This window comes from Chiloscyllium plagiosum, chromosome 10 (genome assembly GCF_004010195.1).
Source record: "Chiloscyllium plagiosum isolate BGI_BamShark_2017 chromosome 10, ASM401019v2, whole genome shotgun sequence".
Taxonomy (NCBI): Eukaryota; Metazoa; Chordata; class Chondrichthyes; order Orectolobiformes; family Hemiscylliidae; genus Chiloscyllium; species Chiloscyllium plagiosum.
In genome coordinates this window covers 78,020,508-78,044,991 of record NC_057719.1, presented here as the reverse complement: position 1 = coordinate 78,044,991, position 24,484 = coordinate 78,020,508, and the positions used below count along the sequence as shown (strand labels likewise).

At 41.2% G+C, this 24,484-nt stretch overlaps 1 protein-coding gene across 5 annotated transcripts in view; it reads right to left on the bottom strand.

Moving 5' to 3' along the window:
• sipa1l1 (signal-induced proliferation-associated 1 like 1) overlaps nucleotides 1–24,484 on the bottom strand; it is a 433,231-nt gene that overhangs the window by 15,602 nt on the left and 393,145 nt on the right. For all 5 annotated transcript variants that reach the window (XM_043698149.1, XM_043698153.1, XM_043698152.1 and 2 more), the window contains one exon: nucleotides 9,604–9,766. In XM_043698149.1, coding sequence (XP_043554084.1) covers nucleotides 9,604–9,766 — 163 coding nt within the window. The remainder of the gene's footprint in view (nucleotides 1–9,603; nucleotides 9,767–24,484) is intronic.

The following is a 24,484-nucleotide window of genomic DNA, read 5'->3' as shown; positions in this document are numbered from 1 at the left end:
GGAACAGAGAATGTGTGTCAAACAACAGACAGGACAAGCTTCACATCCAGGGAACAGATTTAGAAAAACTGATTTTATTTTTGCTTAAGAGTGCAGGTTTCATTTTCAAATCACATTTTTGACAGATTGCAGTAGCCTTCACAGCATATTAGTGCTAGGATTGATAATGAATGAACCTCATAAACATCACAAAATCATTGCAGTGCAGATGGCCATTAAGTCTGCACTAGTTATTCTAAGAGTCAAAGTGACCAGTAACTTACTTCCATATTATTGCTTGCAAAAATATCCTCATTACTTAAGTTAAACTGAATTGCCTGGAGTTACTAGGCTAATGGTTACAGATTTTGTAATTTTCCAGTCCTCACTAATGCCATCCTAGAACCAAATGAAGATTGGAAAATTATGGCTAGTGCCTCTAATTTCTGTTTGCAATTTTATCAATATCGTGGCTGCATCTCATGCAGTTCTAATGCCATAACAACTTTAAGTTCGATAAAATAAACCGAAGAACTGCGGATATAACATAACAAAGAACTGCGAATGCTGGAGATCTGAAACAAAAACAAAAATTGCTGCAGGAACTCAGCATGTCCAATAGCATCTGTGGGGAGTAAGCAGAGTTAATGTTGAGTACAGCGACCACTCTAGTTCCGAAGGAGAATCATTGGACTTGACAGGTTTACTCTGCTATCTCTTCATAGATGCTTTTCCTCCCTCTGCCATCTAGACAGCTCTCCCCATCCCCAGACTCCCTTCCCAGCCCCTCCCCCTCCCTTCCACTGCTCCCTGCCACCTACTGGATTCATTCCTGCCATTGACCAACCAGTCATACCCTCTACCTGTCTTCACTTATCCCCACTTCAACACCCTGCCCCCGCCTCCCCCTTTATCTGCAACTCATCCCACACTCATCCCCAGTCCTGAAGGAAAATCCATCCAAAAGTTAAAAAGACAGATTTTAATTTGCCTGCATAAAGACCTTGATGAAGGGAACTAGAGTCTCAACATGGCCTTGACTGTAACAAAAGGCACAGACCACAGCCTAAGGGATGCAGAAGGTCAACACCATGAAGCCTATGTTAGTTAGCTTCTTCTTCCTCACCATTTAACTCAAAGATTCAGCATTAAACCCCAAATCTAACTCTGATCTCGCCTCATAAGGTATTTTAGCCCAGGTGGCAATGCAGGAGCTGCCAAAGGTAATAAGAGCCACTGGAGTTTTGGAGGGCAAGCCAGACAGTGTATGCTGCTTTTGATACTGCTTAGTGACTCCTGTTTGAAATTAAATAAATGCCTGTGCAAATCCTGTGTGCAGATCTTGGTTGTGATGCCCCAGGGTTACACCTGAAACGTCAGCTTCTCCACCTCCTGATGCTGCCTGGCTAACTGTGTTCTTCCAGCCTCTTGCCTGTCTACTCAATTCCCCGTTCCACTGCTCTAAACACCCCCGCCTCCCAACACAATAAGGACAGAGTCCCCCTTATCCTCACCTACCACCCCACCAGTCTCCGTATCCAACGCATCATCCTCAAACACTTCCGTCAACTCCAAATAAACCCCACCACCAAGAACATCATCTCCTCCCCATCCCTTGCAGCCTTCCGCAAGGACCATTCCCTTTGGCAGTCCTTGGTTGACACCACCCCTGTCACCAAACTCCCAGGTACCTTGCCCTGCAACCATAAAAATGCAAAACCTGCCAGCACACCATCTCCTCACCTCCATCCAGGGCCCCCAAACAGTCCTTCCAGGTCAGACATAGGTTCACTTGCCTCTCTTCCAACCTAGTGTACTGCATCAGGTGCTCCCGATGTAGTCTTCTCTATATCAGGGAGACTGAATGTAAACTTAGGGAACAGTTCGCTGAGCATCGCAGCTGAGCCCGCAGTGACCGAGTGGACGTTCCAGTCACCACCCATTTCAATTTCCCCAACCATTCCCTTTCTGACATGACCTTCCTTGGCCTCCTCCATTGTCAAAACAAACCACAGCTCCTATTGGAGGAGCAATACCTTATCTTCCGCCTGGGCACCCTCCAGCCCGGAGGACTCAACATTGAGTTCTCCAATTTCAAATAACCTCCCTCCCCCTCCCTTCCACTGTTCCACACCACCTACTGGATTCATTCCTGCCATTGACCAACCAGCCATATCCTCTATCTGTCTTCACCTACCCCCACTTCACCACCCTGTCCCCGCCTCCCCCTTTATGCGGAACTCCCCCCACACCCACCCCAGTCCTGAAGGGTTACACCTGAAATGTCAACTTCTCCACCTCCTGATTCTGCCTGGCTGGCTGTGTTCTTCCAGCCTCCTGCCTGTCTGCTTTGAATTCCAGCATCTGCAGTATTTTTTGTCTCTTCACGATGCTGGCAGATGTGTTGAGTTTCTCCAGCAATATCTGTTTTTGTTTAAGCACAAATAACCTTGTCAATAGCCTTTTTGATCAATTTTAAATCCTTTTAGTGTATTAATTAACTTGTTTTTCACTTATTTAAGTAGCAGCATCTGCCTTGGAAAAGAGAGACAATGTATTCATTTGAATACTTCAGTTTTGGTCCATGCCTCTGTGTGTAAACCCATTGGACCCTAAATCGGTCCAATCCATTTTATGACCCTTTTACAATTATTATGTGTGCAGATAATGTTAGGATTCCAACTTTTTTTTGTTGCCAGTCTCTTGTCAGACTCTTTGTAGCTCTTATTGGCTTATCACATCCACTTTAAACCTTTTACATTCAGCCTGTTGCTTTAGTGCATTATCCTGCATCAACTACGATATACACATTGTTTCTTTCTAACCTTACCTTCCTACATCATCTTTCATTCAAAGAGCTGTAGATTTGTTTGCCCTGCTCTTCCCTTTCACACAAATATAGCTTGATTGTGTCCAACCTCCCTCTCCTTTGAAGGCAGCACATTGTTCCGATACTTTCTTCTTTCCTGCCAACCTTTGATTCCAATTTGTCTGACCAGATCCATTCTCACAGATAATAGTTATATTACAGTTAATTACTTCCTACACCAATGGGTCTTCTTAGTATTTACTTTTGCCATCTATCATCATTACTCTCATTTGCACTCCAAAATTCTCTCTCAACCCATGACCCTAACTTTTACATATCAATCCTGTTCACATAACATCAGATTTGTTTCAAGTGCATTGATGAACTTAATTTAATCCATCTGCACTAGTTTATCTCTCTCTGTGCTATCATGTTTGTGATAGAAAGAAGGGGGTGGGGGCACAGACACAGAGAAAAGAATGCAATTCCTGAAGCTCCTTTCATGATGTCACAGCATTCCAACAAAGCAGTCTTTGGAACCTAGTGACTGATCTTGAGAAATGTTGATTTGAAGAGAGCAATGTCCATGATCACTTTTCTGGAAATACTTAAGTAGCAGCAAGACTCTGATGAATTGATAAAGAATGCAAGCAAAAGCTACACATTCTAGATGTGTAGAATATGAAAACAAAAAGGAAATATTCAACATATATGGAACCTTGATTAGACCACACATATTTTGAATAGTTCTGGCATAGTACAAAAAGAATGTCAGGGCGGAAAAGATTTACATTGGCTTGTTATAATTGAGATAATGTAATTGTTAAGTATAATTGGACAGACTGCATTCTTTCCTCTGGAATACTGAAGGCCTTTAAAAGCATGAAGAGGTTCAACACAACAGTTTAGAAAAACTATTTCCACTTGTTGCTGACTTCAAAATATGTAAGTTTAAATATAAGATAGCATTCACAAATCAAACACAGAATATTAGGAAGAATTTCTTTCAACAAGAATGAAGGCAATAAAATTGATGTATTTAATAAGAGGCTTGATTACAGATTCAAGGGAACAGAAAGAGTGATAAGAGTATAGAAATGGGAGGTATTTGTAGTGTAAAAACAACTTGCATTCAACAATTCAATCAATTCTATAGAATTCATTGCAAAAATCGTATGACTACAAGGCCTATCTTAATGGTGTCAGTTCTAGGAAAATATAAAGCAAAGAAAATTTGTAATATTTTTCTTGGGTATTGTGGGAAGTTTTCTCTTTCTATCTGGGTGGTGCTTTATTACTTATCATAGCTTTAATGAAAAACAGTACATCCCAAAACCACAGCAAGTACCTGGCTGATTAGATTACATTTAAGTCTTTGAAGTACAACTTGGACAAAACACAGGCCAAAGTTTGGGGGCTGGGGTGTGGAGCATGTGAAAGAGAAAAACATGTCTGGGTGGACAACTTATCCAGCAAAGAAGTGAATACCAACATTTATATATTCAGTTCCACTGCTCTCAGGTCAGCTGATTAGACAGGACATTGGAAATCCCCTGCATGATTGAAATATCACAGGGAAAGAATTCTTTCCTCAACCATCACTATCATATTCACATTCATCTACTTACTACATCAGGTGCTTTGCTGCATATGAATTGGCTAACATGTTAATCTACATACAAATTGGGACTGCATCATTAATTGTAATATATTGTTTGTAATACACTCTGGAATCTCCCCAAGATGACTCAAAGTTCCACACAAATTCAAGTGTGTGGGCGAGTGATCATTATTCACGGGGACGCCTTAAAGAACATTGACCGCGTCCAATACTTCAGAAGTGTCCTGTCAGCCAAAGCAGCTATTGATGAAGAGATCCAGCACTGCCTCCAGTGTGCTAGCGCTGCCTTCAGACACCAAAGGAAAAGGGTGTTCGAGGACAACAACATCAGATCCGACACCAAGATCATGGCTCATAGAGCTGTGGTGGTTCCCACTCTCCTACGTGGCTTGGAGACATGGATTGTCTACAGCAGACACCTCAAGGTACTGGAGCAGTACCATCAACACTGTCATGCAAGGTCCTGCGAATCCACTGGGAAGAAAGACACACCAATGACAGCGTCCTCGACTAGGCCAACATCACTAGAATCGAGTGACCACTCTTGATTGGCTATGATGGGCTGGGGCTGAAAATGTGTTGCTGGAAAAGCGCAGCAGGTCAGGCAGCATCCAGGGAACAGGAGAATCGACGTTTCGGGCATAAGCCCTTCTTCAGGAATCTATGATGGACTGGGGCACATCATCCACATGACGGACACAGGAAGCACTTTGGTGATACCTTCAAGGCCTCATTAGCAAACCGAGAGATTCCCACAGACACTTGCAATCAATGGTCCAAGACCATCTAAAGCGAAGGAGCAGCATTCGGGAAGATGTCGAGCACCTCAAGACTTGCCAGAAGCCAGGCGAAAACAGCGTAAGGAGCGCACTACCACATCAATGCCGTACCCATCCCTTTCTGCAACCACCTTCTGCCTCAAGTGTAACAGAGCTTACAGAAGCTGTATAGATCTGTACAGCCACCTATGAAGTCAGGAGAAAGTGAGGACTGCAGATGCTGGAGGTCAGAGTCCAGAGTGTGTTGGTGGGAAAGCACAGAAGGTCAGGCAGCATCTGAGGAGAAGTGATGGATAGGTCAGGTGGGCAGTGCCAAGTCAGAGGATTGGGACTGGGATAATGCGGGGGGAGGGGAAATGAGGAAGCTATTGAAGTCCACATTTATTGCGTGTGGTTGCAGTATCCCAAGGCAGAATATAAGGTATTCTTCCTCCAGGCATTGGGTGGTAACTGTTGGCTATGGAGGCGGCCCAGGACATGCATGTCCTTGATGGAGTAGAGGGGGAGTTGAAGTGTTCAGCCACGGGGCAGTGGGGTTGGTAGGTGTGGGTGTCCCAAAGATGTTCTCCGAAACGATCTGCAAGAAGGCGTCCTATCTCCGTGATGTAGCGGAGACCACACCGGGTGCAACAGATGCAGTGGGTGACGTTGGTACAGATGCAGGTAAATTTCTGAGGGATGTGGAAGGATCCCTTGGGGCCTTGGATGGAGGTGAGGGGAGTGGTGTGGGCAGGTTTTGCACTTCTTGCGGTGAGAGGGAAAGGTGCCAGGAGTGGGGTGTGGGTGGTGGAGGCGTGGACCTGACAAGGGAGTCGCAGAGGGAATGGTCTCTATGGAACCCTGATGGGGTGGCAAGGGAAATATCTCTTTGGTGGTGGGGTCCATTTGGAGGTGGCGGAAGTGGCGGAGGATGATGTGATGTATGTGGAGGTTGGTGGGGTGGAAGGTGAGGACCAGGGGAGCTCTGCCCTTGTTGCGTTGGGAGGGATGGGGTTCAAGGGCGGTGGTGCATAAAGTGGAGATGTGCTGGAGGGCATTGTGAACCACGTGGGCAGAGAAGTTCCAATCTTGGAAGGAGGTGGCCGTATGGGACTTTGAGGTGGAATTGGTCATCCTGGGAACTGATGTGGCGGAGGCAGAGGAATTGGGAATAAGTGATGGTGTTTTTGCAGGAGGTAGTGTGGGGGTAGGTGTAGTCTAGGTAGCTGTGGGAGTCAGTGGGCTTGTCGTAGATGTCTATGGTTAGTTGGTTGCTGGAGACAGTGATGGAAAGGACAGGAAGGGGAGGGAGGTGTCTGAGATGGTCCAGGTAAATTTAAGGTCGGGTGGAAGGTGGTAAAATTGATGAACTTTTCAACCTCCTCATGGAGCACGAGGTGGCGCCGATACAGTCATCGATGTAGCGAAGTAACAGATGGGGGGTGGTGCTGATCTAACTGTGGAAGATGGACTGTTCCATATACCTGACACACAGACAGGCATAGCTGGGTCCCATGCACGTGCCCATTGCTACCCCTTTGGTTTGGAGGAAGTGGGAGGATTGGAAAGAAAAGTTGTTGAGGGTGAGGACCAGTTCAGGCAGGCGGATGAGGGTATTGGTGGAAGGCTATTGGTTGGGACGGCGTGAGAGGAAGAAACGGAGGGCTTGGAGATCTTTATCATGGCAGATCGTTGTGCACAGAGACTGGATGTCCATGGTGAAGATGAGACGTTGGGGGTGGGGGAAACAAAAATCTTGGAGGTGGTGAAGGGAGAGGGTGGTGTCACAAATGTAGGTGGGGAGTTCCTGGACTAAGGGAGACAGTTTGGTGTTAAGGTAGGAAGAGAGGAGTTCAGTGGGACAGGCGCAGGCTGAGGCAATGGGTCAACAGGGGCAGTCAGGTTTGTGGATCTTCGGTAGGAGTAGAATTGGGCAGAGTGGGGTTCACGGACAATGACGCTGTGGATGGGAGATCCCAGAGGTGAAGAGGTTGTGGATGGTGTGGGAGATGATGGTTTGGTGGTGGGAGGTGAGGTCGTGATCAAGGGGGCAATAGGAGCCGGTGTCTGAGAGTTGGCTCCTGGCTTCAATGGTGTAGAGTTCAGTGCACTACATGACTACCACCCCCCACCTTGTCTGCAGGTTTGACGGTGAGGTTGGGGTTGGAGTAGAACGCTACGCGTTGTGAGGGCGGGAAGTTGGAGTGGGTGAGGGGGTTGGACAGGTTGAGGCAGTCGATGTCACAGCTGCAGTTTGAAACGAAGAGATCAAGGGCTGGTAACAGGCCGGCATGGGGTGTCCAGGTGAATGGGGTGTGTTGGAGGCTGGAGAAGGGGTCCTCTGTGGGTGGGTGGGCGGGTGGGTGTCTTGGTTGAAAAGTGGGCCCAGAGACGGAGGGGCAGAAGAAACATTCAAGATCGCAGCATACGTTGAACTCATTAATCTGGGAGTGTAAAAGGATAAAGGTGAGGCCTTTGCTGAGGACTAAACATTCGACCTCAGTGAGGGGAGATGTCGGGGAATGGTGGACACATGGTAGGGCTGGGAGCTAGGACATGGAGTGGGGCTGGAAACTATGAACTATGAACTCACCCTGCTAGTGGAAGAGAATCATCCTTGTCTGTGAGGGATCGTCAGAATGAGTGTGCATGAATGGGTTTGTCTGAGCCATTTTCACATCTTTCCCTTCACCACCTCCTACCTCCTCCAAAACTTTTCTGAAAAAGCAGATTGGACAACAAGAAAAACCAGGCTGAAAGGCAATCTCACTTTCACACAAATCCCTTGGGGGCCCAGCTCAAATCAACTCTAACTCAACCCTGGTGCTCATCACCTTCCTTTAGTAATCAGGACTTGTGCCTGTGTTTTTTTATCCACCCCACTCTAACTCAACCTAATAAAAAAAACATTTTTAGCAATTAGCTCTGCTGCTTGGCTTTTAAATGATCAATTTTGTGACTTATTCATTTACATTAATTATTTATAGCTTTGGACATTTTCTGCAATAATTAACATTCACTATTGTGATAAACCTAACTTTCTGATATTTGTACCTGCATCCATGCAAAGGATAGGTTTTTAACTGTGGCAAGCCATAAGTAGAGTAAAATGGTTCCACTTTAAATCTCTACAAACCAATGGTATAACCTTTTACAAAGAACAAAACCTCTCAAGTACCTGAGATACTCACAGGTCTTTTGACATGTGGTTAAAATCAACCAGGAGAAAGTGAGGACTGCTGAAGCTGGAGATCAGAATAGAGAGGGTGGTGCTGGAAAAGTACAGCAGGTCAGGCAGCATCCGAGGAGCAGGAGAATTGATATTTTGGTCAAAAGCCCTTCATCGGGAATGGGTTCGCTTGCAACCCGACCTGCTGTGCTTTCCAACACCACACTCTCTACTTTTGACATGTGATAGCTAATTTCAAAATCAGCTCATACTGAGGGCATCAAAAGCTGTTGGTTGCATGGGTTGAGTACATGGACCGTCTTAACTAGGACCTTTGTCAATACTCACTGTACAGTGTTCCAATGTTAAATGCACAGTATCCACCAATCTTGCTCAGGTAAGCCAGCTATTGGAAGCTGGTGTGGAATGGAAACATTCAAATTTATGCCCTTTTTACTTTGATTTAAGGCACATTATTGAAGCAGACAAGTGGGAGCATTATTCTGTAATCAACTGTGCAATACTGAATCTGAACATGCTTCATGTTGCACTGGAGGAAAACATCTTTCAATGAAAAGAAAAATTACTAATTTTCTTTTGAAGAAACATTCCTTGCTGCAATGTACATGAATAGGTTCCATCAGTGAGGGTTGCCTCAATGTAATTGGCTCTGTCAAGTGTGCTGAATACTTTTGGCAAAAACATTTATGTTTTCTGCTCTATGCGAGTACTGTAGGCAACAAACTATACTGGGACACTCTGCAAAAGCAGCCATCACCCCACAGTCCTGCAGAGAGATTAGGGTCAATGAAAGATGTGAGACTTGTCATATAATTACCTTTAAATGTATTTTACAAGCTCCAAGCAAGTGTTGCTGGGTACTGTGTTCATGTAAGAGGCTGCTAGACAGGGAATCTTTGCAGCAAACCTCAAAGGCATCGGATGAGATGACACATGAAATAGTAAGTGACTTTGCAAAATTTGGCTTCATAAACAAAACTCCCAAAGTTTCACAGGAAACCTGCATTTTTCAGGTTAAAAGTATTTAACACAAACAGCAAGTTTAAAAGTAAGCAATGTTTGAAATGCTTTACCATGAAGTTAACTACTGTTTTAAGTTACCATACAATTACAAGTTAGCAGCAGGGCAGCACATTTTAAATGAGGGAAAGGGAGATGATTTAGAAAGGAGCATACTAAAAGCAACGATTGGGAAGTTTTGATCAGGTCTTCACAAATACAGTAGAGTCACTTTGAACTTGCATACCTTCCCATTTTTGCCAATGTCCGGAGGAGGACTATCAAGGTTAATTAGCTTCTTCAAGTCTTCTTCAATTGTTGACTTTGATGACCTCTTAGGAGACCTCAAGTCTCGAACTGAACCTCGCAGCTTTGTCTGTGTAATTTCGCAAACATCGCTGTGATGACGCCTGGTAAAGAGAGTAAACGATCAATTGCAATCCTTTGTTATGCAACTTAAAGTGTACGATTTTATGCAGGTGCCCACACATTAAAAATAATATCAGTGGCATATATTTGCTTAAAGCTCAACAGATAGGAGTTTCTTCAGCCTCCTTTTGGTAAATAAATCAAGCTCTTAAGCAGCAAGAGAAATTTACCACAAGACACCATACTGGTTTAAGAAGTTGAACATGCACTCTTAACAGCATCCCAGAGGATTAAGGATGGTTGCCACTAAAGCTTGCTTGCTGGCACTCACTGAAGAGACTACACAAAATGTTAGTGGATAGAACATGAGTAGCTTGCTCTCTTAATAAATGAAGTGAACAAGTTGCTGTTGAGGACTGAGTACTGCTGAAAGATGTGTGACAATTATGATGTTCACCTTCTAAAGAGGAATTTAAAAACAAATAGGGAAATATTATCATCACATTATCAACATTTATTCTAGAAAGAGTCAATGCAGCAGTAATCCATCTTAATAGACAAGAGAAAAGTGGATACTTGATCATGAACATCTTGCAAGAGGATTCCCCCTTGGTTTACAGGAGGAATGGAAGGAGGACTGAGGTCAGGCAGAGCAATACCTACAGCTGGAGCAGCTGGAATAGAATGAGAGTAGAGAATAGACTCCCCCACTGAGTAAAAGAAATGTGCTCCCTCTTCCACAACAATCTCCACTATTACATTAGATAACCCATGTTCTCTCTCCCTTGGACCCTGAGCCACATGAATTGTTACCATGTGTCATTTAGCAACTCCAGCACCTTGGTATAAAGCAGCATGTGCAATTTGTACATATTCTTTCAAGAAAATTATTTAATTTTTTTCATTTCACTCAAGTATTTAGCCTGCAGATATCTGCTTTAAAAATTTCAAGCAAGTTTGAACTCAAATAATGATTGAAATTGATCATTCCATTTGAAGTTGCCAGCCCTCTCAGGTTGTTCCAGAAGTGACCACCCAGGCTGCTTTGCATAACCTGGAAGGAGACAGGGAAGGATAGTTGATTAAAAAACATCAAAGCACCAATGAGAGCTGGCAGAGCATTGATCTGTTGCTGTGGAGGCCAGACCTAGGCAGTTTTGATTCAGTACGTACAAATGGAGCTAGGGTAATAGATGACAGAATGATCAAGAACCAGAAGATAAAGGTTCAAACTGACTGACAAAAGAACTGGAGGAGACAATAAGAAAACTGTTACTACATAGTGAGTGATTAGCATCTGGAATACACTGCCTCAGACGGTGGAGGTGGAAAATTCAATCGTGGCTTTCAAAATGGAATTGGATAATGATTCAGAGAGTAAAGATTTACAAGGTTGCATGGAAATGGTAGGGAGTGGAAATTTCACACACACACACACACACACACACACACACACACAAACGATAAATGAGGAAGAGGAGGGTATTTATGGACTCTGCAAGAAGTAGGAAACTATTATAGATGTGGCTATTGGTGCCAGCATTGCAAGGCTGGTTCCATGCTGTACGACGTTTTACATGTGTGTTCAAGGGCTGGGGGCAAGACCTAACTGGTTAGTGGGACAAATCCTGTGGTGGACAGAGGTTTGGCAAATTTATTTCTGTAAATTAGCTGACACTAGAACATGGCTGAGCAATATAGGCAGTAACCAATTAATGCTCCCAACTAATAACTCTTTCTATTTTGATTTTCCAATTTGTTCACTTTTGCTGCACTTTTTCCTGAAGTTGTACACAAATTGTAAGGGATGTAACAACTTACTGAAGAGTGAGAGATTTGATTCGTCATTCAATGTATTTTCTTTCCCACAACGATCTCATTGTTAAAAATGAAACTTAACAATACCCTGCACTTTCAGCTGTTCAAAGATCAGTAATGCTCTTAAGGAAATAAGTGAAGCGTACTCTTACATAGAACTTGCAACGAACATGTATACATAACTTTTAAGTAAAAAAAATGTTCAGCCAGTTCTGAAATATATTATAAAGCACATTTGGTACCAAGTCACATCAAGAGATATTGCAGCAGATGACCAAATGCTAGGACAAAGAGGTAAGTATTCCTGAAGAGGTAAGATACCTGAAGAATAGAGATGTTTATGGAGAACATAGAGCTTAGGTAGCTAAAGTTGCAGACGGCTATGGTGGAAAAGTTATAATCAGGGATACTCATGAGAGCACAATTAGAGAATAGCAGAGAGGGATGTTCAACTGTCAAGATTAGAATTTTAGAGAGGGACCAAGTTATGGAGGGATTAAAAAATTATGAGAATTTCCAAATTCATTAATCAATACCGTAATGTAGCTTAGCAATCACGGGATTACATAGGACTTAAGGCACAGAAATAAATCATTCATATCAACTAGTCCTGCCGGTGTATATTCTTCACTCAAGTCTTTTTTAATCTTTGCTCATCTAAATTCACCAGTCATCTATTCACTTTTTCAAATACTTCTATAGTTTCCCCTTAAATGCATCCATATTATATTCAGGTGAATGATGTGAGATTGAGTCTTGTGAAATGCATCAAAGCAAAAGCCTGCTTTCTCAATGCCATTCTTCAACCCTTCATCAAGCACCACTGAATGTAGGGACCAACCCTAGGATCTTGCAAGTCTGTCAGAAAAGTCCTCTCTCTCCAGGCCTCCCATGTGATGACTCCCTCACCTCCTGCTGGTTGCATACTACTGGTGGTAGGTGAGGCTCTTAAGCAAGCATTAGCTACCTGCTTGAAGATTTCAATTAGTATATAGGTGAGAAGGCCTGTGTAGTCACCTTCCCACAGGGGACTATATTGGCTAGTGGCAGGAAGATGGCAAGGTTGCCACCCAAATCTTTCCATCCAATTAACTGCCCACTCCAACTCCAAAGCAAACATTGCGGTGATGGGGATTGGGTACTCTGCCCTATCTTTTTCTGCTCAATTCCTTGATTTATTTGCATTATTTCTTGCTGGGATCTCTCTTCCACTGTTCACTGTTTTGTAATCAACATGTAGTAGTTCCATTTATTTGCTGTCTTGTCTGCCCATATGGCTTCTACTTTGGTCTTACTGATAGTTATGTCCTTTTTTCTTCAAACATTATTATTGTAAGTACTCCAGTATGCTACTCCACCTCCCTTTTCACTTTCCATATATTCTAAATCTATAATACCCTGCAATATATTATTCCTAGCTCTGATCATTTTTGTATGTTTCAGTAATGTCTATCATGATTGGATACCTCAGCTAGTGCAGGATTTGAACTCTCACTATTGGTATCACGTTGCAGCGCAAGCCAGCCGTCCAGCCAACTGAGATAACTAACCCTGAAGGGCTCTCCTTCTAAACCTTTTCACTTAGAGGCATGGTGGCCCTCAGATAAAATTCACCACCAGTCACCTCTCTCTAACAAGAGTGCAGCCCTTTGGTCTGGTAGGGCTACCTGCCTACCTGCTCTTTAAAATATGATTGGTTCCTCCAAGTGCATGCTTGGTTCCAGCTCCTGTGTTTTGTTGCAGGCAAGGGGAGAAATGTTGTACAGACAACGTAACTTTGATCTCTTTTCACTTTACAGTTTAAGCATCTTTTTAAGATTCCTATTTCAGCGTCCAATGAAAATGAATATTTCTAGACTTCTTACCATGGATTAATTCTCCAGGTACATGCTCCAATGCCAAATTTCACATGGTTCAGTCAACAATCCAAAGATTATCAGTTCTGCATTTTAGCTTAGAGACCAAGTCCTGAAGTTCCTTCATCAGGAACTCATCCCTATTACTACTTACATTGCTTTTTCCAACTTAGGCCATAACAACTGAACTTACTAGCTTTACACCTGCCATTAAATGCATTTTGACATTCTCATTAGATTAGATTAGATTAGATTAGTTACAGTGTGGAAACAGGCCCTTCGGCCCAACAAGTCCACACCGACCCGCCGAAGCGCAAACCACCCGTACCTCTACATTTACCCCTTACCTAACACTACGGACAATTTAGCATGGCCAATTCACCTGACCTGCACATCTTTGGACTGTGGGAGGAAACCGGAGCACCCGGAGGAAACCCACGCAGACACGGGGAGAATGTGCAAACTCCACACAGTCAGTCGCCTGAAGCGGGAATTGAACCCGGGTCTCTGGCGTGTGAGGCAGCAGTGCTAACCACTGTGCCACCGTGCCGCCCAAATTCTTCCCCCAATTTTGCTGTCTTTATTACTTAGACATTTTTATTCTGCTCCTCCCTGTCCAGGAAGACTCTACGCCACTTGCATTGATTTGCATTATGGCCATCCTCCTCAAAGTCTTTCTCCCTCATATCTGTCCAACAGGTCTAGTATCTCAGGACTTTCTTCACAAACTCAGGATTATGTATGAATGGAACTTTATGCAAGTAAGGACATGGGCAGCAAGCATTTGGGTGACCTAAGGTTATCAGGAGGCAGAGCTTGGGTGGTCAACTGTTTGTCAAGTCTCAAAGTAACAAATGGATGATGGATTCAACAATGTATGATCTGAGATGGGATAGATTAAGCATATTCTGAAGGTGAAAGTAGGCAAAATAATCTGTTACAAATTGGACAAAGCACTGTGTGCAAAATTTTGAAGTTACTTAATTTACAGACTCTTGATTTCAGTATGTGTCTACTAATCCAAGATTATCTCACCTTTCTAGAACATTGGTGTCACCATCATTAAAATATTTTGAAAGTAACTTTCACCCACAGTGAAGATTCCCAGACTATTCCCTATTTCAGTAACTTAACCATCAGATCTCAAAGAGGAACGGGGGTTGGTGGGGGTTTGGAAGTAGTGAAACAAGTGTAGGAAAAGTCAGGTCTCTTGTCCCAGATGAGGAGCACAGTCAGCTACATGGGGAGAGGAGAATGCTGAGGGGGACTGGTTAGAAGATTTGCCTCATTTATATGACGCTGTCCCGTGAGGTTATGCCATCCAACTCTCATCCCTCACTTCCTACTCACTTCCATGGCCGCTTAAAACCTTTATGCCAATCATGGACAAACTTCAGGAGCCATATTCAGTTGGAAGGGAAAAGAAAACTTTAATTCATACAACCCACTCAATCGTTTAAAATTTAAAATGATTAATATGTTTCTACAAAACCTTTTAGACTAAACCCAGGTCAAAAGTAAGCTAATTCTTTAATAATTCTTTAAATTATCAATCAAACCATGAATCCAGAAATCCCTGTCAAACGATCCTAACTTTTGAAACTCAGCTAAACTTCGTAAGGACATGATAGTCCTTCAGGAAATGTCAACCAATCTATTTAAATGGATTTTTTTTCTACTTTACCTCAATCAAAGCAAAATTACTAAATTCTAAGTTCCCTCTTATTGGAACCATGATCCATTTCATCCCCTTTCACCTACAGGCAAAAATCAGATCTGTCAGAAATACGTCAGCAGGACTTCCCACAATTTTGAAGGTTAAGGGAGTCTCCTGTGAAAATCTGGTCCTTTATTTAAGATTTTCTCTGCCGCCTGAGCAAAGGGTGCTTTCCTGACATGTTTTGGGTTCTTCTAGCAGCGGATTTTTTTTTTGTTATCTACGCTATCATGTTCTGCAATTCTCAAATCAATTATTTCATCCCTAATCTTCAATATTTGAGTTAGTACAATCATTCCTCATAATTTATCTCCTAGCCTCAGCAACATTATAGCAAATCTATGCAGCAACTTTTCCAATATCTCCTTCTTCAAATATGCTGCCAGAACTGAACTGAACAGAACAACATAGGTTAAACAGCTTATATAGAGTTTCCTGGAACTGTAACACAACTATTCACAAGACCACCAACATTCCACTTGCCTATTATTTTGTGCCCACACATTAGCTTTTAGTGATATTGAATCTCTCTACTCCTTCTCAGGTCATGGTTTCCTCATAATTTAGAAAATACTCTTACCTATCTTTCTTGGATCCATAGTGGATCATCTCACACATTCCCACCTCAAAGTTTAGTGTTTAGTTCAAAATACCATCCTTATGTGAGATTAATCAGACAAGGGAGGGAGACATAAAGCAAGAAACTACAAGACAGTTGCTTAACATCGGTCTTAATTAAGATGTGAAAATCTATTATTAGGAAATTATAGCAGGACACTCGGTAATCAGGCAGAGTCTACCCAGTTTGGTAAAGGCAAAATCATGCTTAAATAAATTTATTGGAGTTTTGGAGAACGTAATATTAGCTGTGGATAAAGCAAAACTGGTGGATGTTAAGTGAGTGGGAAAGGATATGGCAAATGACAGTGTGGGAAAATGTGAAATTGTTAATGTTGGCAGAAAGAATAAATAAAAATGATCTCAATGGTGAGAGATTGCAGAGCCCTGACTTGCAAAAGGATCTAGGTGTCCTAGTGCATTAATCACAAGCATTGGAGTGTAGGTGCAGCAAATAATTGGGAAAACTAATAATATGTTATCAAATATTGCGACGGGAATGAAGTTTAAAAAAAAAGCAAGGCGATGCTTCAGTTAGATTAGATTAGATTACTTACAGTGTGGAAACAGGCCCTTCGGCCCAACAAGTCCATACCGCCCCGCCGAAGCGCAACCCACCCATACCCCTACATGTACCCCTTACCAAACACTACAGGCAATTTAGCATGGCCAATTCACCTGACCCGCACATCTTTGGACTGTGGGAGGAAACCGGAGCACCCGAAGGAAACCCATGCAGACATGGGGAGAACTTGCAAACTCCACACAGTCAGTCGCCTGAGGCGGGAATTGAATCCGGGTCTCTGGCGCTGTGAGGAAGCAGTGCTAACCACTGTGCCACCATGCCGCCCAGTTATCCTGTGACTACATCTGAAATCTGTTTACAGTACTGGTCACCTTCTTAAAGGCAAGATGCAAACATTTTGGTCATCTCTTCCTTCTCGCCTGCCAAGTTTTGATGTTTGCTTCATTTCTCTTTTATGAAGATTGTAAAGGTTAAAAATTGTGTCAGGTAATTAGCCTTATGGTAAATCGTCAACGTTAACAAGTCTGAGCATCTTGTCGCATACATTGTTATTAGGGCATTTTATATAAATTCAAGCCAAGTACAATCTAAGACGTTTGCATGTTGCTAAGTTGAAAACAACCATCACACGAAGGATATTACTAAGCTAGAGAGGGTTCAAGAGAATTTACCAGGAGGTTGCCAAGTATGGAAGGTTTGCGTTATAAGTAAAGGCTATAAAGGCTGGGATTTTTTTCACTGAAGCGTAGGAGATGGAGAGGCAACACTATATTAAAGTAATAAGGGGTATAGATAGAGTTTATGGTGTTGTCTTTCAAGACATGGGGGCACATTTTTAAGGTGAGAGGAGAGAGATTTAAATAAGACAGGAGGAATTTTTTTTTTACACTGAGGTGGCTCACATGTAGAATGAGTTTCCTGAGGAAATGATGGATGTGGGCATAATTACTACATTTAAAAAAATTGGATAAGTACACGAATAGAAAAGGTTTGGAGGGATATGGGCCAGGAGCAGTTTAGTTTGGGTTTATGTTTAACATGGACTAGTTGGACCTATAACTATAACACTGCAGGCAGAACAAAAAAAGATTCATCAGCTTAATCCTGGAAAGTGTGGGATTTCTTATGAGGACTAGTTTGACAGGCTAGTTTGTAATGGCTGGACGTTAGAAGAGTAAGAGATGACTTGATTGAAATATAAAAGATCCTGAGGGGCCTTGACAAGTTGGATTTGCAGTGGATGTTTCCTCTTATGGGAGAGTCTTGAACTGAGATCACTGTTTAAATATAAGGGCTGCCTATTTAAAACATAGATTAGGTAAAACATTTTATTGCAGAGATCATGAGTTTGTGGAATTCGTTCCCTGATAATGCAGTAGAAACACAATCTTTAAATATTTCTAAGAAAAATGTGAATAGATTCTTTTTAAACAGGTGGCAACTTTTTCACACATAGGGTGGTGTGTGTATGGAATGACCTGCCAAAGGAAGGGGAGGCTGGGACAATTACAACATTTAAAATATGGGTGGGTATTATGAATAGGAAGGATTTGGAGGAATATGGGCCAAATGGAGGCAAATGGAACTAGATTAATTTAGGATATCTGGTCAGTATGAACGAGTTAGACCAAAGGATCTGTTTCTATGCTGTATATCGCTATGACTCTACGACTCTACGCAGGTGAAAAGTCATCACAGGTGGGCAGGAATATAGAGTTGAGGTTAAAATCAGAAGAGCCAAATGCAAGGTTCAAGGGGCTGAACAGTCTACTACGGATCTTTACATGTTTGTATTTTTATCACAGAGTCATAGAACCATACAGACGTACAGCATGGAAACTTACCCTTTGGTCCAACTCATCCACACCAACCAGATGTTCAAACCTCATCTAGTCCCATTTGCCGGCACCTGGCCCACATCCCTCTAAACCCTTCCCATTCATATATCCATCCAGATGCCTTTTAGATGTTGTAATTGTACCAGCGTCCATGACTTCCTCTGGCAGCTCATTTCCTCTGCGTGAAATAGTTGCCCCTTTGGTCCCTTTTAAAAAATATTTTTCCCTCTCACCCTAAACCTATGCCCCCTAGTTCTGGACTCTTCCACCCCAGCAAAAATATATTGTTAAAAATAATTTTTTAACCCTTCAACATTCCAATGTTGTGTATCCAAAAATGTACTTTACACTTTCACATTGATTAACATTTTCTCACCAAGAGAGATTCAACAGGACTTGCTAGTGTCATGCATGATGACTCACATTCTTGACTTCGCTTTGATGAGCTAGCTGTACTTCCCAATAGAAATGCAAAGCATAGGAAGCATGATACCATCTGACATTTAACCAGACAATATGTAGGCACAAGTTTCACAGAATAGTTATACATACAGGTGATTAGAGTTTCCATAAAGTAGATACAAATGGATGAAATTCAACCTAGTCATCCATGACTAGTAAATGCACACATTTACAACTGCACAAAACTGTTATCTCATCTGCAACCATACACATAGCAAAACTTTAAAAAGAGAAATGTGCGAGGTTGACTGCATAGAGACCAGTATATTAAAATTTTAGTACTAAATTATAAATGAACAATGTGCTGTAGCACGTTTTTGTTCCTCTGCATGTAAGTCACAAACTACCTGTGAGCTTGTTTAAAAATTTCAAGTAATTAATCACAAACTTGCATATTGATAGCATACACTCCATTTTTATGAATCTGCTATCTCTTGCACAATGATTTGATAATGTATATCTCAAAAGCTGATGACACTGCATTGTTAACTCTCTTCCTCACATTTTGAAAATGCTTGGACAAAACTACCATGCAAGCAAAATTCCTGACAATCCATTGAATTATGTCAATATTATACTCATGTATTTAGCAAGGTTGATATGTTATTCCCATCTATTGCTGATAGCAATAGGATTCAACTGTGCTGAAGTGAAAAAAAATTCATGAAGAATGCTCCACACTCCACAATGGAGTGGTTTGAAGTGCAGTCACTTCTGTAATGCAGGAGATGCAGTAGTCGCACAGTAAACTCTCACAATGCAAAAATGATCAGATAACCTGCTTTTGTGATTTGAATGAGAGAGAAATATTTGACAAAATACTGGGGATAGGTTAAATAAAATGAGGAACTGTGGATGTTGGGAATCTGAAAGAACAGAAATTGCTGGAGATTGTCAGCCAGGCTGGTATCTATACACAGAAAGCAGAGAGTTAATGTTTCAAGTCCAGCTAAAAACAAACAATAATTGGAAGCATAAATTCAAGTCCTAAGCATGTATGATATCTGGATTGTATATAATTTATACAAGTAGTAATTGCATATAATTCATTTCAGCATATATTATGAAGTTGAAGGCATATACTGTACCTTTAACAGAGAGTGAATACTGTTCTGCACTGAGGGGTTACAAGAACAGTCTCAGGGTGCATTGGAAAATTGAAAATAGCTAACATTTGGCTGTAAAATAGATACCTGAGTTGGTTGCGGTTATAAAAATAATTCAAATTTAACCAGTTTAAATTATGCCCCAGGATACTAAAACCCAATCGAATTTGAATTTATTATTTTGTCAACATCAAACCAATGAGACGATTCGATGTTGGAGATATAAAAAAGGCAGACATTTTGAAAATTGGATAGAGCAACTGCCATCAAGACAGACCCAAGAAATTAGGAACACTCTCTATTAAAGGTACCTTTTCATATGAAACATCTCTCTATTAAAGGTACCTTTTCATATGAAACATCTTCACAGTAAAATGAAAGAAAATGACCCAGGCAGATATTCAGCCAGAAGAAGAAAGACATAGAAAACGACAGCCGCAGTATGGTTTTGAAATTAAGTTGATGTAATTTTAATAAGTGTTTTATGGGAACAGTATATTATTGAGGTGGAGGCAGATAATAAGCAGTTAAGAGAAAAGGGGGCTTAGAATTGTGAATAGTCAGTTAGTGTTCATTTTTAGAGTTAGAGTTAAAGAATAAATTGATTTTATTTTCTTTAAATAGTGGAATTTGGGTGTTCTCTGTCATTCATATTTTAGCAGATTATGAGGCGAGGAGCGCTTTTCTGGGTGTTTGGTTTAATTAACAGAAGGGCTCAACACCATGTTGTAACACATACTATACATGTAACTTAAAGGGATAATCCAAAAGTATTCCAAAAAAATCAAGAATGTATTTGATCTGCTATTTAAGATTGCTTCACACTCCTTCATTCTTTCTTTTGTCATAGAATAGAATTTGTAAGGATCCTGTTAAACGATAAAACATAAAAGTACTTACAGTTTAGAATTTACACATAGTAATTTAGCTGCATATGTATGCGTAGATTTTTAAATCACAGTGGTCAGCATGTGTCCTGAATGCCTTGGAAAAAGAGGAGTGGCTGATCCTTCTGGTTCGTCTCCTGAACAGACTGTCAAGTCATTTGGCAAAATACGTCATCACCAAAATTTTCAAACAAGCAACACGATTCAGCTTTGCTGATGGTGAGGAGGACATTCCCTCTCAGATTATTCATGCAGAATCTGTGCTCTATGCCCAGAGATGCAAACAGAGACAAAATTCAACTGCTGCTGAAAGACTTACAATTCAATAAAAGATGCATTTTGGTCATTGATCGAGTGTTGATGATCAATACATTCCAAAGTCTAGGACTATATGCTGAGGTATGCACTAAAGCTTAGGGCAACACTGCAAAGATGCTATCAGTGAAAAGCCACTCTGAGGCCTTTCAACCATCGGGCATTGAAGAATGACAACTTATACAACCCTTCAGACTGTAAACTTGTCAGTAAATGCATATAATAAAACGTCAAACGTTGGAATTCAGTTGCAACACTTAAGATTAGATTACATTACAGTGTGGAAACAGGCCCTTCGGCCCAACAAGTCCACACCGACCCGCCGAAGCGAAACCCACCCATACCCCTACATTTACCCCTTACCTAACACTACGGGCAATTTAGCATGGCCAATTCACCTGACCCTGCACATCTTTTGGACTGTGGGAGGAAACCGGAGCACCCGGAGGAAACCCACGCAGACACGGGGAGAACGTGCAAACTCCACACAGTCAGTCGCCTGAGGCGGGAATTGAACCCGGGTCTCAGGCGCGGGTTCAACTTAAGATTGCAACATGATCAGAAGACAAAAATGGTCATATATTGTATTTTCTATAACGTCCAATTTAAAATGTACTTTGAGCTTTTTTAAAATAAAGAATATTTTGCAAAGACTAAATCATTATGTACTGGGGTTCCATCTCTAAAACCACACTCTCTTTCCCATTCTAGTACCAGAGTCAGGCAGTATTATGCAAATTCTGTCTAAGAGTAACTCAGGTCAAAGATTCAGTTATGGGTATATTGGATAGTACACAGAACTTGGAAGACATCAGAGCATAGAAGCAACTCTTTCTCTTGCTGTAGAAAAGATGTCTGATACAACAATTCATCAATGTAGAAGTATGTTTAATAGAATATTAATAGACATTTGCTTTGACATATAATAGCACCAATTTATTAGCTGAAGTTGCCAAGTTTTGACAACAGTAAAAGAAAAGCACTCTTTCTTTTATATAGTTAACGGGCCACTGTTGATGCATAAGCTCTTTCATTTTTCTTGAAACTGATCCTGTTTATTAGCTTTACTAATTATGCAACTTTCTGGATACAGAAGTTTATTATGGATTATAAAACTTATGATCCTTTGTGATCCAAATTTATCCAGGTACATCCAGTGCAAACATGTTTGTTTTTACTAAACAGGTTACAATTCTTAGCACAGTAATATTTACACCATTAATTCTGGATTAATTCTTTGGCAAAGAGTTGCTTAAGACAAAAGGAGTTGGTTGATTGCGGAATGTTCTGTTGCTGCATGATATAAAAGTAAACACATTCTAAGGGATTCAACTTCCCTCATTAGCTAATATTGAGAATATTGACAAAACAATCAGTTGCAGCAATGCTAAAGTATTTTACTCATGATCAGTGTTAACTGATAGTCATACTACATTGGTTGATCTCTGGAGAGCAGTTTTTAGCGGGGAGGCAGGTACTGAAATTAGGAAATCACAGCTCATATTGAGCAGTCAAATGAATTGATACTTGTTCTGAGTATTAAAATAAGTTCTCATTTTCAAAATGAAAGTTTAACCAAGTTTACCTTTTTGCTACCAGCTCTTAAAATGAGAGCAGTTTTATCATTAAAATTTTAAGTACATGATTACATCCATAGTAAAATATATCATTAGACAAAGAAAGAGGCAACTCTTCAATTTTTTTTTTGTTACAGTTGTTAGAACTTAACTAAATTCTTTTTTTTAATCCTTCATCCAGAATTTGTCTGTCATGCAATTGAGAATGTTCTAGCAAGGTCAGCATTTCATGCCCATTTTCCTTGATATAGTGTGGTTTACCATATCAATGTTTCCCAGTCTTTTCAGTAACAGAGCATACTTCAATGAGATAAACAATTCCACAGCACACCCAATTTTTCACATCATTTTAACTTTACCTTTTGGCCACGTGTGTTTAGCATGTTCACATGTTAGAATTAAAGCCATGCTATCAGAAAAGATATAAATCAACAAGTAATATGAATATGTAAAAAAAAACAATTATGGTCAACTTTAATCTTCTTATTGATTGGGTCAATCAAGTTGGGAAAGATAGTTATGACAACAAATTCATAGAGTGCATTAGGGATACTTTCCTAGTGCAATGTGTTATGGAACCGACCAAGGCGGCTATCCTGGATCTGGTAACTGGCAATGAGACAGATTTAATAAATGACCTCAAAGATCCCAAGGAAGTAGTGATCATGACATGATAGAATTTAATAATCAGTTTGAAAATGAGAATCTTTAGTCAGAAACAAATGATGCTCAAGTGTAAATAAAGGTCATTATAATGAAACGAGGATATAGTTAGCTGAAGTGGACTGGGCAGAAAGACTGTAAGCAAACAGTGGTAGATGTAAGAAAGTAATTCATGACTCTCAGCAAAAACATATCCCAATAAGGAGGAAAGATTCCAAGAGTGGGATAAACCAACCATGGCTAACCAAGGAAACTAAGGAGAGTATAAAGTTGAAGGAACAAGCATAAGGAAGCAAAAGCCACTGACAGTCCCGAAGACTGGGATAAATTCAGAAGCCAGCAAAAGATAACAAAATATCAAAATAAATAACTTACGAGGGCAACTTGTGAAGAATATAAAAATTTGCAACAGGAGCTTTTTTAAATACATGAAAGGAAGAGCGAGGTCAAGTGAACATAGGTCTCATAAAAATATGATGAGAAAAATAGTTTTAGGGAGGAAGGAAATGGCAGAGAAGTTAATCAGATATTTTGCACCAGTCTTTACAGTGAAGATTCTTTGAACATCTTACTCATTCTAGAGAATATAGGCGAGGAATTAAGTACCATCACCAACACTGGAGAGGTAGTATTAGACAAACGAAAGGGACGAAAGCAGATAAGTCCGCTGACCCTTGATGGTTTGCATCCGAGGACCCTGAAAGAAGTCCTTAGAGATAGTGGATGCATTGGTTGTAATTTTGCAAAACTCACTGGATTCTGTAAAAGTACCAGAGGATTGGAAAACTGCTAATGTGCTAATTATTAAGGATGTAATAGCAGAAAATTTAGAAAATAATCATCTCATCAAGCAGAGTCAGCATGGCTTCATGAAAGGGAAAGCACGTCTGATAAAATAATTAAAGTTTTTTGAGGAAATCTCAAGCTGAATTGGGAACCAGTAGATGTGTTGACTTCCTGAACGCGCTCAACAAGGTACTTCACAAAAAGGAAAAAGTGAGGACTGCAGATGCTGGAGATCAGAGCTGAAAAATGTGTTGCTGGAAATGCGCAGCAGATCAGGCAGTATCCAAGGAGCAGGAGAATCGACGTTTCGGGCATAAGCCCTTCTTCAGGAATGAGGAAGGTGTGCCAAGCAGGCTAAGATGAAAGGTAGGGAGGAGGGACTTGGGGGAGGGGTGTTAGGAATGCAATAGGTGGAAGGAGGTTAAGGTGAGGGTGATAGGCCGGAGAGAGGGTGGGGGCGGAGAGGTCAGGAAGAAGATTGCAGGTCAAGAAGGCGGTGCTGAGTCCGAGGGTTGGGACTGAGATAAGGTGGGAGGAGGGGAAATGAGGGAGCTGGAGAAATCTGCATTCATCCCTCGTGGTTGGAGGGT